This window comes from Ixodes scapularis, unplaced genomic scaffold, assembly GCF_016920785.2.
Source record: "Ixodes scapularis isolate PalLabHiFi unplaced genomic scaffold, ASM1692078v2 PGA_scaffold4__175_contigs__length_147842914, whole genome shotgun sequence".
Taxonomy (NCBI): Eukaryota; Metazoa; Arthropoda; class Arachnida; order Ixodida; family Ixodidae; genus Ixodes; species Ixodes scapularis.
The window spans coordinates 119,088,662-119,106,436 of NW_024609879.1; the positions used below are offsets into that span (position 1 = coordinate 119,088,662).

The 17,775-nt window shown below is 49.8% G+C and overlaps 1 protein-coding gene across 2 annotated transcripts in view; it reads left to right on the forward strand.

Annotated features, from left to right (window-relative positions):
• LOC8040803 (chromatin-remodeling ATPase INO80) overlaps positions 1-17,775 on the forward strand; it is an 88,428-nt gene that overhangs the window by 48,620 nt on the left and 22,033 nt on the right. For both annotated transcript variants that reach the window (XM_040205211.3, XM_029978733.4), the window contains exons 27-37: positions 1,003-1,188; positions 3,475-3,700; positions 4,454-4,581; positions 6,985-7,079; positions 7,194-7,266; positions 8,828-8,986; positions 12,106-12,208; positions 12,773-12,864; positions 13,293-13,439; positions 13,601-13,712; positions 15,677-15,922. In XM_040205211.3, coding sequence (XP_040061145.1) covers positions 1,003-1,188; positions 3,475-3,700; positions 4,454-4,581; positions 6,985-7,079; positions 7,194-7,266; positions 8,828-8,986; positions 12,106-12,208; positions 12,773-12,864; positions 13,293-13,439; positions 13,601-13,712; positions 15,677-15,922 — 1,567 coding nt within the window. The remainder of the gene's footprint in view (positions 1-1,002; positions 1,189-3,474; positions 3,701-4,453; positions 4,582-6,984; positions 7,080-7,193; positions 7,267-8,827; positions 8,987-12,105; positions 12,209-12,772; positions 12,865-13,292; positions 13,440-13,600; positions 13,713-15,676; positions 15,923-17,775) is intronic.

Below are 17,775 nucleotides of genomic sequence, written 5' to 3' on the forward strand. Positions count from 1 at the left end.
TTTAAAAATAGAATATTTTTCTCTACCAATGTTTTTTATTTGAGCATTTTACACATTGTTTTGTTCGTACAGGGATTTGTAGTCGCCGGTGCATTCCGGAATAAAGTCGAAAAACTCTGTTCCGTTTTGCGGCGTCGGCTGTAGCGGGTTTGTGCTGGGTGAGTGTAATGTGGCCAAAAATGAAAGGAGCATGCCTGCGTTTGTTGCAGGTGGCTTTGGTATCTGGAGAGGGCGAGTACAGCAGTGATACCCCAAGTCTCTTGCCGATAATAGTCGTGGCTGTGGCACAGCGCGTTCGACCGATCGTGATTGCGCCAGGGGTCGTGTGGTCGCGCTCCTTGCCACCTGTTCTTTCTCGCCTTCGATCGCCCGTTCCCTCGCCGCTCTAAGCCTTTGCGCACAAGAATGGGGCAGCCAAAGCATACGCCGGAGCAAGTGGCGGCCGCTCGACGGTGTGAACGCAGCCCGTGAAAGAGAATGTCGTCGATGTGTAGGCGCCATTGCTCTCACCCTGGGTGTTACTAGGATGTGCGTGCTTATGTTACGTCACGGTACCGGCGCGTGCTCGTATATCACTACTATGGCACGTCAAGGGCCCCAGACTTGCAGTGGTACCTTGCCGGCGAAAGCTCTTGTTTCTGCTGCGGAGACGCCGCTGCTGACACTTATCGAAGTGAACTAACTTCCCGTCATTGAGTTGCGCGTATGTTTAGACACCCAAAAGGTCAGTCGGGCCCCAATGGGTGGCTGGTGTCTCCGCCGCAGATGAGCAATTGAGCCCGTGCAGTACCAACGCTAGCCCGGGGTCTTAACGTGCATCACGCAGTTGCGATACCCGACCGCACGCCGATACGATGCTCGTCCAAATCGAAACGGGTAGGGGTGGAGATTGAAATCGGGATCCCTGGATTCTGCAGCTCGAGCTTTTGCTCCATGCGCTCGCGTTAACTTACTCGGCCATTGATCAAACGCACAGCACGATTACTTTTTGGTGGCACGCAGAAGGCACACCATCATCAGCCCCAGCCCCCGCAGCAGCAACAGCAGCAACCGCCCCCGCAACATCAGCATGGCCCGGCGAGCCCTCCCGCGTTGCCGGAATTCCCCCACCGCCCGCTGCCGGTCCAGGTCCTGGAGTGTGTTCCTACGGAGGTGCCGCGCTTCCTCGTCTCGTGCACAAGCCCCAGGGTGAGTGGGCACTTCTATGGCCGCGGCCGTTACGCTTTGTCTCGACCTACGTCCAAACTCCAAACGCGTCCGACGGGACCGATCGGGCGTCTTCGAAAACGCACCAATGTGCTGTTTGTCGTGTCTCTGTAAGCGTTCGATCGTTGCTGAACCAGTCGTGTACAGGGAGGCCTGGGGACTTGCACTTTTGGCACTGTTCGATTGGTCTTTCGAGCTCGTGGCGTCGGCTGCGTCCAGATGGGAGCTGAAGCAAAGCCCTGTTCCGGCAAAATCTGGTGGCATCCGCATCCAAAAACCGACGCGATTGCGGGGCGCACGCTGCCCCATTGTCGCGCGTTGTTGCTTTCCCCCCTCGCCACCGCTTTGGGATTCTGGAAGGTTCTCCCACGCATCTGAAAGAAACCGATGAACCGAAACTGCATTTCACGAGAGCATTCCAACCAAAACACCTCTCGGTGTCATTTTCTCACCTCATAAAAATGTTCCACGAGAGCACACATCTCCTACAACGGTTCTGTTAAAAATAATGCCCTTGGAGCAAATGTATACTAAAGCACATGGTCTAAAAGCAAAGCTCCCGAAGCACATTGTTTCATGAAAACACAACGGCTGCCGCTTTCAGTCGCAGCCAAGGAGGTTATAGTGGGCAGGAGGTGGTGTTTGTATTCTCCATACGTGGAGCAAAGTGTAACAAAAATAGGCGTGGTCATGAAATGTCCCCTCAGTCTCGGTTATTGAGACAATCCTTTCCCCGTGTCTTTCTTCTTTCACTAAGTTCTCTATATTTTACCACAGTCTCAAGTAATTTCCATCACGATTAGGGAACTCGTATAATGAACCCATCAAGTGCCCTTCTTACCGAGCTTTTGCGTACTGCGGAAAAGCAATGACTGCGAGCTTCGTGGGTATTGCTTTGCCACAGTACACGGGGGCTCGGCGAGAAGCGCACTCAACGGGGCTAACCCGCCGCGATGAACAAATAGTATGAATTAAGCGAAAATGCCGTTTGGATTAAGCAGCTTATAAATAAGCGGAACAACCAAAAATAATTTAATTTGTTTGAATTAACCGGAAGCACGAAATATCCGAGTTCGAATTATTGCGAGTCCACTGTATTTACATGGCGCCGTCCTCTGAATCGGTGTCGAGCAGGTGTCGAGCAGGTGAGATATAGAGCCCAACACTTGCCTTTCCAGTAGGAAGTCAGCATATGGCGGACGCTCTCGACACTGCACCCAGGGCACCTTCTAGAGCCAGTCGTCATAGCACGGCTTTGGAAAGCGATTGTATCCGGTGTCGTGCGCACGAACGCCGAGGGTGGCTCCCGGTTGAGAAAGACTTTACAAGCCTTGCTTCCAGCAAACATTCGTTTCCCTCCGTCGCGATGAGAATGCGCGTGCTCATCGAAGCCTCTTTTGGTGCGCCGATAGTATACAAAGCCAGCCACAACAGCGGGCGGAGGAAGCAGATCGCAGGCACGGAGGTGACGTAACCTAAGCCTAACATAGCCGACCCAGCGGTGAGCAGACGACGGGAGCGTGTCGGTGCGCGAAGTAGTCCGGGATCCAGTTCTTTTTCTGGCGTCGCCGGACATGAAATTGTGCCGGGTCTCAAGGTATTCGAACGTCTTCGACTGCACCATAATTTGTGCGGTCATCGTCGTTTTTTTTTCCTGCGGACTGCCAAACGGGCCGATGCGTCCATAGATGCAAATAGACGCAGACGGCAGTCGACACAGGCGGTGTGGTGCAGGGATAGCACCGAGTCATTGCCGCATCGGCACTAAGGTCGGTGGTCGGTTAGCGCTGCATCGTGTGTATGAACTCGTATTCTGCGAAGGCGCTGCTGCGTCGATAGTGCTGTACTGTATCTGTAAACAGGTGCCGCACGCGTTAACACACCCCAAAAGCAAGGAGGAGCTTCGGTCGTCCCGCCTTCAGCATAAGCCTCCTCCTCTCGACGGCGCTTTGGCCTTTTGTGCACCTCGAACTCGCATGCGCAGCCAAAGCTTGGCGGAGTGCACATTGAAAGCCGGCTGTTCGAAAGACTCGCCCCACTGTTCTCGCCCTGCCAACAACTGTTTGCAGCGATATGGTGTGCTGGCTTCCTCTTGCCGTTCTTATTTGTGACGTCACGACCGGGATTTTCGATTGCCGTCGACAATTTCGACTTGGGCGTAAAAAGCACAATGGAGGCTCGGAGCTGTCGCATCCTGAAACCGACGCCGTCAAAGTCGACCGTCCGACATTTCTCTGGTCTCCATTAAACTCGAGACCCCATGCGCAGGTGACGGCCGAGCCTCCCGAGCTGTGGTGCCACTCCAGCAGCGCCCTCTGGTGGTGGCGGGGCGTCCAGGCGTGCGGCAGCCCCCAGGCCCACCGGTGGTGGCGTACGGGCCAGCTGCCCGGTACCCCCGCCGCGCAGGGAGCGGTCTTCGGCCCGCCTCCAACGCCCGAGGGAGGCCTGGCGTCGGCCAGGCCGCTCAGGGGGTGGTCCCACATCTGCATCCCAGGTGAGCGCGTTTTCGGGGGGAACGTTGTGTTTGTCTCGTCGACGTTTGCCATCAAACGGGGTTGCGCCAATCTTCGAAACTTTAGTGTCGAAGCGAATATTGCCATACTTTGCAACTTCGAACATTTTCTGAATGTATTTTAAAGTTTGAAATGCTGCAAAAATACTGTAGAACCTTGTTGATACATTCCAGGTTTTTATGTTTTCCCGCCTCTTACGTTCAAGACCATCGGTCCCACCGAGCTCCCAGCCCCCTAAGGGCTTCTCGTTTTTTCCGTTTTCTCTGATTATACTCCTTCTTTCTGCATTCTCTTGGGAAACATCAACAAGATTCTACTGTAACCTAATTTAGACTGAAAAACACAGAATGAACGGAAACAGCGTGCGGTACATACTTGAAATGAGTTCACCAACCAAGGCTGAAATGCAAGTAGCAGTTAAAAAAGGAGCAATGAGTCAACTCCGTTGAATCTATTGTGGATTGCGTTTTTAATAGCGAGAATCATAATTGACCTATAAAATTCCAGATATGTACGGTGCCCAAATTTCCCTCAAACTAGCAAGATTTTCCTTATTCCCACATAGACCTAAATATTACCCTAGTCTGGGAAATTTCTCTCGGGTTGGCAGCCCTGATAGGGACATCTGTTGGAGGTGCTAAAATTGCAGCGAGAATACTCCAAAATTCTATTTATTAAGCTTTGATTCTCCTATTGATTGGGGGATTTGGTCTTCCTCTTCTTTTTGCCTGCAGACAAAGAGACCCTGGTGACGGACTCTGGCAAGCTCCAGGTCCTAGACTCTCTGCTGTGTAGGCTCAAGTCCGAAGGGCACAGGGTTCTCATCTACTCGCAGATGACGCGCATGATCGACCTCTTGGAGGCAAGTCCTACTTGCATTTGGACATTTCTTAGCGCACAATGTGCTACGGGGTCGGGTTTCACGAGAGGGCGACGTACTACGCTCAACCGACACTCGGACTATATTGCTCGCCGGACTTGGATGTTTTTTTACCCTTTCGAGCGTAATCTTGACAATGCGCCGTGCCATGGTTGGGACATGTGTCTCTCAGTGAGATACTGTTGATTCCCTCTTTTTTTAGCATATCCTGTATGTTTGTGCCACCACACTGAAACCTCACGGCTGCTCTGGGCCGCTGAAGGAAGAAACGATTAGCATTATTCTTGTTATTACGGCCTTGTCGTCAGAGTGCCCTGCAAGAGACTGATGTCACGTTGCATCCTGACGTCACATTGCGTCATGATGTCATGTGATGTCGCACACCACACATGCCCAGCTCAATCGCGACAGATTTTCTGCATCTTGGAGTTTATCAGATAAGGTGAAGAAATGCTTAAATTTTTTACAGCGGAGCTGTTAAGGGCTAGTTTCCCCAGGATTGTGTCCGGTGCCAAACAATTGTCGACACCCGTTGGCGACACAGCACTCTGGTTGCCACCGTCTCTCATAGACAGCAGTAGCTGTCCAGAGTGTTGTGTTTGCCGATTGTCTGCTTGTTGCCGTCGCTCATAGATGGCGGCAACTTTTTTTCGGAAGAAGAGCGGGAACAGAATGAGTGGCGATGTGTGCAGCAGCGCAAATGGTTGCGCAACCGCCACGAGGCAGCTATCGCCTATAGTTCCACTGCGTCGAGCACTTCAGATTCTCTTGCAAAAAAAGAGCAGATCGCTCGCCTGGAAAGCCACTGCCGAGAACAGAAGCTACAGTTCCACTCTCTGCCTTCTTCACCAGAGGGGAAGGCTGAAAGTTTTTAAGGGCGAAGCTTCTTAGGGTCTAGCCTTGTCCGGCGTCTGTGCTCACATCAATTGCACTGCCTCTGGGACCGGCCCACTTCTAACAAAAAAAACGTACGCCCGCACGGGGGTTCGAACTCGAGACCGCTTGCTTACGTGGCAGTCGTCCCACTACGCTACACTCCAGTGTTGCATGTATCCGCTCAACGTCTATACAGGAGAGGGCGCTGCAGTCAAATGCGTATATAATTGCGTTAAACTTTGCTTGCATTGGCTCAACGTTTATAGACGAGAGGGCGCTGCGGTCAGATGCTCAACTGCGTATATAACCACGATCCATATCACACATTTTCTTTCTGACATGGACCGTTGACTTAAGCGGTCAAGATGCGTTCCCACGGCTTCTAGCGGATCCAAGCCGATCCGCTAGAAGAACCACTGGCTCTGCATTTCACCGACTATAAAGCAGTAATGATGAAGTCGAAACGCAACCCGGAACTCAGCACTACCTATGAGCAATAAAAAAAAATGGCACCATCAGCACTACCGATGAACAAAATCAGTATCATCAGCAGCACCAGAGCTTCGCCCCAATCAACATCATTCACCACGTGGAGATGCGTCCATTTTTTTAATGGAGTTTGACCGGCGCTGTTTGCAAACGGTTCACATACAACTATGGAAAGAGTTTCTTTGCAGAATAGGTCAAGAGGAAAGGGAATATTTTCTGGACTCTAGTTGTAGACACTCCATTGATGGAGAAAGTTGTCGTATCCACTTTCACGCGGAGCTCGCTATAACCGCCCATTGCAATCGACAGAAGGAGCCAAGCGACTTGCGGGACACAGATGAGATCCTCACGAGAAGATGCTATTTGTACAGATCGCACTTTTGCATACAATCGGTTTCTTGAACCCATTATTCGCTGTTTCTTATGTGGATCGCAGTGATTGGCCGCATTTGTGATCTGCAGGAGGAGTAGACACATGTTTGATGTTCGTAAATGGTGCGTAGATTACTATAGCAATGTCTCACTAATAGAAACCCCATTGTTACAAATACCCCACTATAGACGAATTTCTCCGGGACGATCTGAATAAAAAAAGTTTTTTGTTATTTGGACGAGTCACATTATATTTTGACACGGAGTATGTTTTATCAGCAGATTTTCGTGGAGATCTTGAATATTTTGGGCGTAATATTTGGCTGTAAGGAAAAGCCAACACCGAAAGCATTGCTTTTTTTTTTTATTTGCCATTGTGGTTGTGAGGTTTTGGGTTTTTCGGATAAATTAGAACTGACACATATTTTACCAGCGAGTGTTTCTCGAAGTATTTTGGATTTATCTGAAAGCTTGCCAGTCTTTGTCGGCACAACCAAGCTTTTATAATTTTTGGGGAGAAACAGAGGCATCCGTTTCAGAGAGGGAGGTTAAATATGCTACAAAGTATGCATATGTTAGGCGTACACAACAGCTGTTGCTACCTATATGCTGCTGTATCTTTGTTTGGAAATCATTCCCCGATTTCAGGAGTACATGTGGCATCGGAAGCACACTTACATGCGGCTAGACGGCTCCTCGAAGATCTCGGACCGCAGAGACATGGTGGCGGACTTCCAGACTAGGTTTGTTGTCCACTCTCTTCTTTCTGCTCTGCCTCCTTCACTCTTGGAGGACGTCCGTTCGAGCACTGCGCGTCTGAGGGCTTCGGGTTAAAGACGGTTTTCTGTACGTTTCAGGTCAGACATTTTTGTGTTCTTGCTGAGCACGCGGGCAGGAGGCCTGGGCATCAACCTCACTGCCGCAGACACGGTAAGCGTCTTGGCATGTGGGGTGAGTCGAGAAGATCTTGTTTCGACAAGTCGGGGGAAAATCACTCTCTCCACAAATCACACTGCGGTTTAGGTTGGAGCTGGATTTTATTGGTCTTCATGACTCGGTCAAATTTGAAAATGTGGCAAGAAGTTCTCGAAGGAATTAAGTAGAATCTCGTGTTTTCGTGCGTGGAACTTTCTCCGGTGCTGTTGGGTAGTCCCACTTTGGTTGCCGGCCGTCATGTCGATTGCATTGTCTGCACCATTCTTGCCTGTATTGGCGCTCGGTCTGAAATTTCGTCTGGAAATTACTATTTTTTTCTGCTCGCGTATCGACCTTTAAAATGATGGGGAGGGAATGCGGAGATGTCGTTCGATGTCAACGCGCTTGTCTGCTTGCCGAAAGTGAGGCACTAAGGGTAACATTACATATTGTGAACGACTTAATTTTTGCGAAGACCTAATTTTCACGAATCGCCTACAATTCGCGGAAAATAGCTCCCATGAACAATATTGGTAAAATGTAAACACATTGAGATCTATATTGAGATACCACTGTGTTGCGAAAATTAGAACCCGCGAATTATTCCAAAACTTCAGCTTTGACCTAAATTGCGAAATGTTGAGTCCGCGAAAAATAAGTCGTTTACAATATTTGAGAGTGTAGGGGGGTGGTAAGCACAGAAATAATTACTTCGTCAAAATCCTCTCTAGTGCTCTTTTCTTTTTACAGAGGAGCTGTTAAGGGCTAGTTCCCCCTGTATCGTGTTCGCAAACAACGGTGTGTCGACACATAGCTCCAGACAGCTTTTGCCATCTATAAGCAACGGTAGCTACCAGACAACTGGGTTGCCAGTTGTCTGGTTGCTTCCGTCGCTCATAGGTGGTGGCAACCTTTCCAGCCTTTCCACTCTGATTTGCACCAGAGTGGAAAGGCCGAATTTCTCTAGGCGTGTCGTCCTAGAAGTCATCCTTGAGGTCATCTTTGAAATCATCCTAGACGTCGTCCTTGAGGTTGTCCTCAAGGTCGTCCTAGAAGTTATTCTTGAAGTCGTCCTAGGCGTCGTCCTCGAGGTAGTCCGAGACGCCGTCCTTGAGGTCGTCCTAGACGTCGTCCCCGAGGTCATCCTAGAAGTTGTCCTTGAGGTCGTTCGAGTTGTCGCCCTAAAAGTCGTCCTTGAGGTCATCCTAGACATTTTCCTCGAGGTCGTCCTCTAGGTGTCATCCTTGAGGTCGTCCTAGACGTCCTCTAGGCATCGTCCTGAATGTTGTAAAGATAACAGCTTGGCTGGCCCTCCATATTCACTCAAATTGGAAGGGCTCTAAATGTTTTGCATTTGGTGCAACATTATCTTTTATACAAAAATGTTTATGCCAAATAGGCTGCAAAGGTATGCCAAAAGAGTTTGACAGCTCTTGAGACGCAAGCAGGCAGGCAACTTCGGGTGACTGGCACCTTCTCCGGGAGTTTCTTTGGGCTAGATCCCGTTTTTTTAAGCCACGATTGCTTCATCCGAACGGTAAGCTGCCACAGTCCCACCCAATCCCCGTGTGCCCAGGTGGTGTTCTACGACAGCGACTGGAACCCTACAGTAGACCAGCAGGCCATGGATCGGGCCCACCGGCTGGGGCAGACCAAGCAGGTCACCGTCTACCGGCTCGTCTGCAAGGGCACCATTGAAGAGCGGATTCTGCAGAGGGCAAGGGAGAAGAGCGAGGTAGGCTTCACTCTGCTGTATGGCATGTCTTTCGCGGTGACTCTTAAAAAGCCTCCAACACACCAAAAAAAAAAAAAAAAACATTTTTTTTATGCTGGGCGTTGAAATGACATGTCAGGACATTACAAAAAAATTTTTTCACTATAGAGTTGCGTAGTTTTTTTTTTGTTTTTTTTTTATAAAAAATAGAAATAGGAGGCCCAGTTCAAAGTTCCCGCCAGTGCACTGTGACGTAACAGTGTACCGCAAGGTGTCGGGACGGTCAGAAGGGAGGCATCGGCCTACGTCATTGAAGGTGGGTTCGCAGGAAGTCACGTGAGTTTCACTCCGTGCTTTCCGTGACCGTGCCTAAGACTTTTTTTTTTTTCTGCTCTTTGTACGAGTGATTGTAGAAAACAAAGTTTCATTTCCCCTAGCTCTTTATTGCTGCACCGTTGATTAGTTTGCATGCTGTAAAAGTTGAGGACGAAGAGTCGGTAGATCGACGTGATGGAGGTCAATGATGAAAGCGTTGCGAGTACAACCCAGTGTACGAGTGCATGCCGTCAGTCCGATGATACAGAGCTATACTGGGCACAAAAGGAGCTATCAAGTTTTGAAAAAACAAATTTTAGAACGCTCGCAGAAATTAGGATTGCTTGCGTACGACACGCCCAATTACATCGCTGTAGGTTCGGACACCGAGGTCGTCGAATCATTGTATACTCTCCAGGCTGAAGATGCCTACCGTCTCTCGGAAATGCATGCAGTGTGATCTCCTCTTCAGTTGCTGAAATACCGGGACAGTCCCTTACACAGCACCTTCTAGGCATTGTAGTTGATCACGTCAATTCGCTGACTCCTCTTCTTCTACCTTTACAGCAACATTAAGCGATGAAAAGCAAATAAAAGAAACCTTGCCTGCTTGGATCGCTCGTGGAGGTGCGGAGAATAACCAAAATATTTAACAAATGTTACACGCGCTGGCGGTAAGCACGAGGAGGGATACAACTCACGTGACTTCCGGCTAGGCCTCCCTTCTGACCGCCCCGACACCTTGCGGTACACAGTTACGTCACAGTGTACTGGCAGGAACTTTGCATCGGACCTCGTATTTCTATTTTTTATAAAAAAAACTATGCACCTCTATAGTGAAACAATTTTTTTGTAATGTCCTGACATGCCATTTCAACGCCTAGCATGAAAAAAAAAAAATTTTTTTGGGCGTGTCAGAGGTCCTTTAACTCCCGGGACCCCACATTGCAGAGCCCACGTAATCCTATTGCATGCATGTTTTCTCTAACTCTCATTGCACATGAAGTGTCACGTCAGTAAAACATAATCTCTCATTACTCCCTCCTTTCTAAGCGGCATATGATCTCTTGTCTATGTCTATTTCGTAAAATCTATTACCAAAATTCAAGTCTAAAAGCTCACCTTCCCGCCTCGACCATAACTGCATACCTGAGTGTAGCACTACCTCTTTTTGCAGTTCTTTCATCCCCAAAACCTTTTGGGATTTGAACCGCCTTCCCCCTTCTGTAGCGACTGTAGGTGGTTTTAACGTGTTTAATATCCCTGTCAGACGGGCTAATTTAGTTCACTTTGCTTTTAGTGTCATTTCTTTAGTGTGCCACATGGCTTCCCCCTGAAGAACACACTTGGCTTCAAGCAAGTTTGACAAACCCACATTACTCAATTGAGTGCATGGCCTTGATGGCAGTTTTCAAGAGTGAAACATAACACAAAAACCAAAAATGTGGCGTAAATTTTTTTCTCGGAAGAATGAGAAATTTGGGAAAAAGTAAAGAAAGGTGTGTCAGTACAAAAAAAAATAGTAGGCTGGATTTAGCCTTACATTTTAGGCTGATCTGTACCGATATTAGCGTTGCGGTGAATCGTTAAAAAACAACGACAAAGTCAGTCATTACAATGCTAACTTGGTTACCAGAGAAGGCGGGAGCCTACATTTGTTTCAGCATGTACCTGTACGAGAATACGCAATAATCATGACCGGATAAGGCAGAGTCAGGGCCTCCTTGCAGACCTCCGTCAGACGAAGCGAAGGTTGGATCTTCTTCTTAACCTTGGCTTGCAATGATTGATGAGAATCAATCCAATTGGCGTAAAGATTGCTCATTAGTGCAATGTTGTTTCGTAACATGTCTTTATTAAATAGACAAAATATTGCCGAGACATGCCTTTTTGTTAACATTTTACGTGTCTAATAGTACTTTACCCATCGTTACCGCCATCATTTGCGAGCGACACTGATTTTTCTCGTGCGGCACTGAAACACCTGAAGTGACGTTTACTAAGCTGAAGTGCACTCGGTTAAAGTGCACTAAATTAGCCCGTCTGGCAGGGGTATAAACCTGTGGTAGCTAGTTATTATTCTTGTTCCGGGCTTGCGTAACAACTTCTAATCTTGTTTGTATTGCCATATCCCCGCCCCCTTCGTAATGCTTTGTCCTTGAGGGCATAATAAATAAATAAATGGGCTGCAGGAAATTCATCAGCCTGAATGGGCTGATGAAGTTTAGCCAGTGCTGTACCTCTGCTAGCCCGAGGTCCTTAACCTTCACCGCAGCGAAATGATATTAAACGAACACATGCCGGTGTAATGCTCGTTCGGGTCGAAACGGGCATGGGCGAGGATTGTTTCCAAGAGGGCTCTGCAGCACGAGGTTTTTCTTCAAAGGCTCAAAGCTCCCCCTGTTAACGCACTTGACCCCAAGAGTGCAAATCCCAAGACAGTGGGTTACGCGGGGATTCTGCCAACGGAAATTTTGCAACGAGCTTGCCCTTGGGGCGGTCTTGACCTCTGTCCCCACACTCATGTTCAAGGTCAGAAGGAACCCTTGTCGAATCCGTCGTCTTGTAACCAGATCGTTCCCGGCTTTCAGCAATGCTTACCGCTGCATCCGACGTCGTTTGAAGATGCGTAATGGTCGCATTTAGCAGTAAGGGAGCTGGACCGTTCCTTTAGGAGGCCTCGTTCTCGGTGCTTGAGCCCTAGGAATGTGCGATGAAGTTCGGACTAGATTTTGCAGCTGTACGAAACGACTCCTCGGGTGGACGTCGAAGTTCCTAACGGAGGATGTTGGACTAAGTTGGTTCTTGTGTGCTCTGTCGTGCAGATTCAGCGGATGGTGATCAGCGGTGGCAACTTCAAGCCGGACACGCTGAAGCCGAAGGAAGTGGTCTCGCTGCTCCTGGATGACGCCGAGTTGGAACGCAAGTGTGAGTGAGACCGAGAGGCCGTGTTCTGCCATCAATCGTTGCTGTTTGCCGTGCTCTTGCACGTGCATTGGGGCTGTTCGTTTCTCTGGATGTCTCTCGTAAGCATAGGCGACAAAACTATCCGGAAGATTGGGGGTCGAGGGAGGTGAGAGCGACTTTCTGCCCCCTTTCCCGCATTGTTTGCAGGAAATTTTTTTATACTGGGGGCAATCACCCCCCCCCCCCCCCCCTCCCCCCTTTCCCCCTTGTTCTGACACCAGTGCTTGTCAGTGGTGATTACCCAAATTCCCAATATGTCTTCGAAGAGTGCCTGTGTACTATACGCTCATAAAAGAAGGATTGAGAGGTAACATACTAGAGATAAATTGATAGCGGAAACACCAATACGAATTCTTTTATGATGTAGCGATGGAATGAAGATGCTTTATACGAAAATTTGATTTGCCACTTTACTGACCCTCTCGGTAAACGATGGCAGCAAAACATTAAAGGTTTGAATATTGTGACACATTTTGAAGATGATTCGAACGTTGTCGTCTCTTTTTTTCCAATGGACCACGGCAGTCCGTCAGCGTCAAGAGGAGCGGAAGCAGTTGGAGGACGGGCCGGAGAAGCAGCCCAAGGAGCGGAAGAGGCGCAGCGACAAAGGGGAGAAGGTGGGTGCCGCTCGAACAGCTTTCCGTGGGCGTTGGACGTGCGTTTGTGTCTGTGTCCTCGATGCACTTGCGTTCTTTTTGCAGGTGGCGGCACGCCGTAAATGATCTCACTTTCGCACGCTCAATACTTTGTGAATTTTGCAAAGTGTAATTTCGGAAATGTGTCGCGGGCACAAAAGTTTGCGATCGAGGCAATGTGCTATCTGTTTGTTAGCGTAGGCGTAGGGTGATATATCCTCGTGACCTCTTTCTCGCAATATTCTGCGCTTCTCGTCGCAACAGTGGTTGTCAGTACTCGTAATAAACGCAAAGAGCGAATTTTATCGGGTGTAGTAAACAATCGGATGTAGCTGCAGATTAGCCGGACACGGCCGCTCGCCTGAAAGTAACCGGAGCCGTTGCATTCTCTCTCACTTTCGCGCATGCAGCGTGGCCCCCGCAAGAAGCGTGCGCCAGTGGAGCACAACACGACGATCCCCTCTGTGTCTTCTGCGCCGCCTCCCTCCCTGGCGCTGCACCAGGACACCGAGTCCGTGGTCAGCCTCGACTCGGTGCCCCCCAGCCCCTACAGCGAGGTAGGCCCCGAGTTTGGCTCCGGCCCCTCGAGAACCTCATTTCGGAAAGATGACGGAGCGCACTCGATGAGTCGTCGAGTGTGCCTCGTCGATTTCTTTGTTGACGAGAAGATTTGTTTGGCAATGGCTGACCGGGACGTTCTTCCTTGTGACCCCTGCAGCAGTCCCTGAGCAGCGTGGCTGTGGCCCAGGATGAGTCGAGCAGCGAGGGGCCCCTCATCGTCGACGACGGGAGTCCCTCGGCCACCCCCGTACCCACCCCGGCCACCCCGGGTGAGTGCTTGCAGCCCGCAGGCGGGAGAGGGCGCCACAATTTTTGTTCGTAGCCAACTCAGTTGTCCGTAAGCATGTGCACCGTTGACTTTGGCAAGTTCGTTGGTCTCGTTCTTTACAGCAGAAGTTATGGGCTAGGAACCAGTTTCGTGTCCATGGACAAATAAATCTCGACACAAAACTAGTGATGTGATTGCTGCGCCAATTGCGCCAAACTGCGCCAAGGGGCGAACTCTGCTACATCCTGCTACATTTCGCCAAAATATGGCTAATCTGCGCCAAGCCTGCGCCAAAGGACCAATCTTGGTCGCCTTTCAAAAACCAAACTAAACTGAGAACCGGAATTGAGCATGCGTTGGCTAGGTGGCACAAGACGCCGCCCGACACAAAGTAGACTGCATCAATCGTTTATGCGGTCTTGCATGATTTTTCCCACCGTCTCGCGTTTCGCGCTCTCGTCGTCTCGGAAATCACGTCTCGCGTCTTTTTTTCTTTTTCTTTTTTTTTTTTTTCTTTTTTAATTTTTTAGCGATAGACGCGGGCGTGTGTGGACGCTCCGACGTTAGTGTGCCGGGTTCCAGACAGGCTGTCATGCTGTGAAACAAAGCCACGCTTTTGCGCGGCGAGAGTTATTTTGTGAGCTGAAGCGCTCGCACGACCACAGTGCCGTGGTCGCGCGACGTCGTGTGTTGCCGTCGCCACGTCGCTGCAGATATGGCGCTTTCTAAACTGAAACGCATCGACATTTCTGCTCATGTTTAAATCATACGCTGCTATAAAAATCCCTCTTTAACTCAATGACTGCTGTGTCGAAGTATTGATTACCTAGGTTTCTCACGGTGGGCTCTCTTCCGAGAGGGACCCCGGTACGTAAAGAATCTGCCGCGAAAGAAAGTTGATGAAGAGAAGTGAGCTAAAGCAAAGTAGGCAATGTCTGCACACTGAACCCGCACAGCGCTCTTGTTTGTCTCGAGTTCAGTCGTTGCACAAAGCGCTCCAAGAACTTTTTGACCCTGCAGCTCGCAATGTCTTGCATCGATACGCTCAGGTTCTTTTTTTCTGTGTGTTTAGCTTGTACCTCGCCCGCCGGCCTGGCCAGCACGCGCCGCTGGACTGTTTATTGTCGTATGCTGGACAGTTACATTTTGTACATGTATATTATTTTGGGAACCAGTTGGCGACGGAGCGGAGTGGCATGGTTTCGGTTTCGGTCGAACAGCCCTTGTCTCCGCTCGCGCGACGAAGCACGTCTAACTGCAAGCCTGCCAAAGTTGCCCTCACGTGCATGTGAACATGATTGCACGAGAGGCACCAGCAGGGACGCTTGCAATCCATTGTTTTACGTTTGCTTACTTTTTATAAAAATCTGCCACGTTCGGAACCAGTAAAACGAAAGCAAGTGTTTTTTTTTGTTTTTTTTTTTCGGAATTGTTTGGCAACGCTTACAGCACTGTATACTTGTGGGATGTCTCAGCAGCAAAAACACAAGCAGTAAATTCCGCCCCAACACGTCACATCACAACACAAAGTGTCCTTCGCCTGTCCAGCACTTAAAACAAATATATATATATATGTTTTTTTAAAAATATATGTTCCAAATGTCACTTTTTCTGCTCCGAAACACTGTTTTGGCTGCTCCAAAAGCCACTTTTGCTGCTCCAAAACGCTGTCTTGGCTGCTCCAAAAGCCACATTTGCTGCTCCAAAACACTGTTTTGGCTGCTCCAAAAGGTGCTCCAAAATGGCTTAGGCCAATCACATCACTGCAAAACACTGGACAGCTACTGCAATCTACGAGTTTTGTTTTGCAGGTCGCAAAATCCAAAACCAGCGTTGTTTTTTTTTTCTACATTTCTTATGTCGCACCGTTTTGCTTTCAACTTTAAGTGAGCCATTTCAGGATGTTACGGTAGTTTGTCGGTCCGCCGCTTTCAATGTCCGACCTTTCTCCGGCACGCGTTGCAGAAGGCGGCGGGACGGTGTCTCCCGGCGGGAGCGGCAAGGGCCGGAGCGGGCGAGGGACGGGGCGGGCCAGGGGCCGGCCCCGGGGGTCGACCAGGCGGGCCCCCGCCGCCCTCAGGGGCTCCATGCTGGCGGCCGCCGAGCGGGCGGGGGCCCAGGCCGGGGCCCAGGCCGGCTTCGCGGCCTACGGCTACTCCGTGCCCTGGAACGGGCCCCCCTCTGGCACAGCGGGCGGCGGACCCAGCGCCGGTGAGTGCCTCGTCTCGTCTTGCAGTTTCTCCCCTTGCAGAGTAGAGTGTAACTGGGCTTCTCTGTTTTCGAGGGTTCTTTTTCTTGGAATCCGGGGGTGTTAGTTTGGAGTTTAGTTTTTAACGCAGAACGTGTTTTACATGGCGTTTTGAATGGAAAAATTATCACGAACGAGCTTCTTAACATACGTCACGGTGAGTGTCATGAACGAGTGACATGCTGGAAGTGTTCCAGAAGTTAAAGGGCAACTCTGTTCAGTTCAGAAAATTGCGGGATTATGAGTGATTCTACATTAAAAAGCACCAATAAAAGTCTCTATGTCAATTGCTTCGCGAAAAATAGGATATACAGTGTAGACCGCATATAACGTATGTCGCGGGAGTCGCAAAAATCCGCGCTATAAGCGGTACCGTGCTATAACCAAAACATCCATTTTTCTGGCCAAAATTCATGCCATGAGACAACTAACCTTTGTAAAACAATTTATTTTATATTAGATGAAAAATGAAGCTTAGTTTAAGGAAAGTCTCTGTTTCACCAGACTAGCACACTTCTCTATCAAGTGTGTCACGTTTTGAAAGAAATGAGTGACTTTTGCCTGGTGCAGCCTTTTAACGGCGTCGCAGGTTGCGGAAGGACGTTGCGAGCGTTCATGGATTGCTAACCCTAATCACTTTTCTCCGGTGATGAAAACTAAGCACCACTGTAGTCGGAAGTAAACAAACACGACACGGGCATTTCTGCCGTCTTAAGAGTGCCGCCACGACATTGCCACACGAATAGGTGGATCATCCCTTCTAGTACTTGCTGGGTTATCATAGCGACACAGAATGAAAATTCACAGTCAAGGATAGCGCTTTTCCGCGGAACGATGAGCTTCCACCACGCCGTCTACATCGACGATTACAACCGACGCCATGTTTGCGGATAGAAGCAGCCGTCCTGTGACCGGCATGCAACGCGCGCGAACACTTCTCCTCGACCTGTGATTGGTCTGTCGTTGCGGTTTTTTCCATTTTCCAATGCAGCGGAGGGACGCATCCATATGAACGACACATGCGTGCGTCCCTCCGTCGCTATGGCAACTGAAGCCTCTCTCTTCGCTTCTCCCCGCTTCTTCGGGAAAACTCTTTGCCCCAGTGAGTGCCGCTTGCGGGTAGCGCCATCGGCCAACGTCGTCGCCGTTGTCTAGTGTCGCACAGGGAAGCGTGCTCGCTGTTCCAGTCGTCGGCGCGTTGTTCCAGAAACTGCACTATAACCGGTATTTCCCTTTGCGCGCCTGCATTTTAAGCGGTATTTAATTACATGGAGTTCTATGGGATGCGAACCGGTGGTTTAAAAAAGCCGCGTTATACCCGGTCCTGCACTATAAGCGGTTACATTGTAAGTGGTCTATACTATAGTATTTTGGGAAATCTTGCGTTAAAGATGAGCAGAAACCGAAACTTCGGCTCCGTCGGCCAGATTATTCTTGGGCCTCCAAAAACGTGGCTACCACGTGGTACGAGCGGTCACGTGATCCTCTATGCTACGACGGACGATATTGGAGCAGGCCACCATCGGGGCGGGCGCGTGCAAGGCGGAAGTGTCGTCTGCACCGCACCCGTAAAGAGTGCGGTGCAGACGACACTTCCGACACTTTGACACTTTTTGGTGTCAACGATGTCCGACAAGATCAGCACAAGTGCGACGTCAATCTGCGCACGTAGTGTGAACGAAACTGTGAGAGACAAGAATCGAACATCGAGACGACGACGGCAGTTGCGACGTTGGAAACGGCGGTACAGTGAGACTGCTGGGTGGCTCCCAAGGCTGAGAAGCCTTGGAGGCCAATCGTGGGGATACCGCTGAGC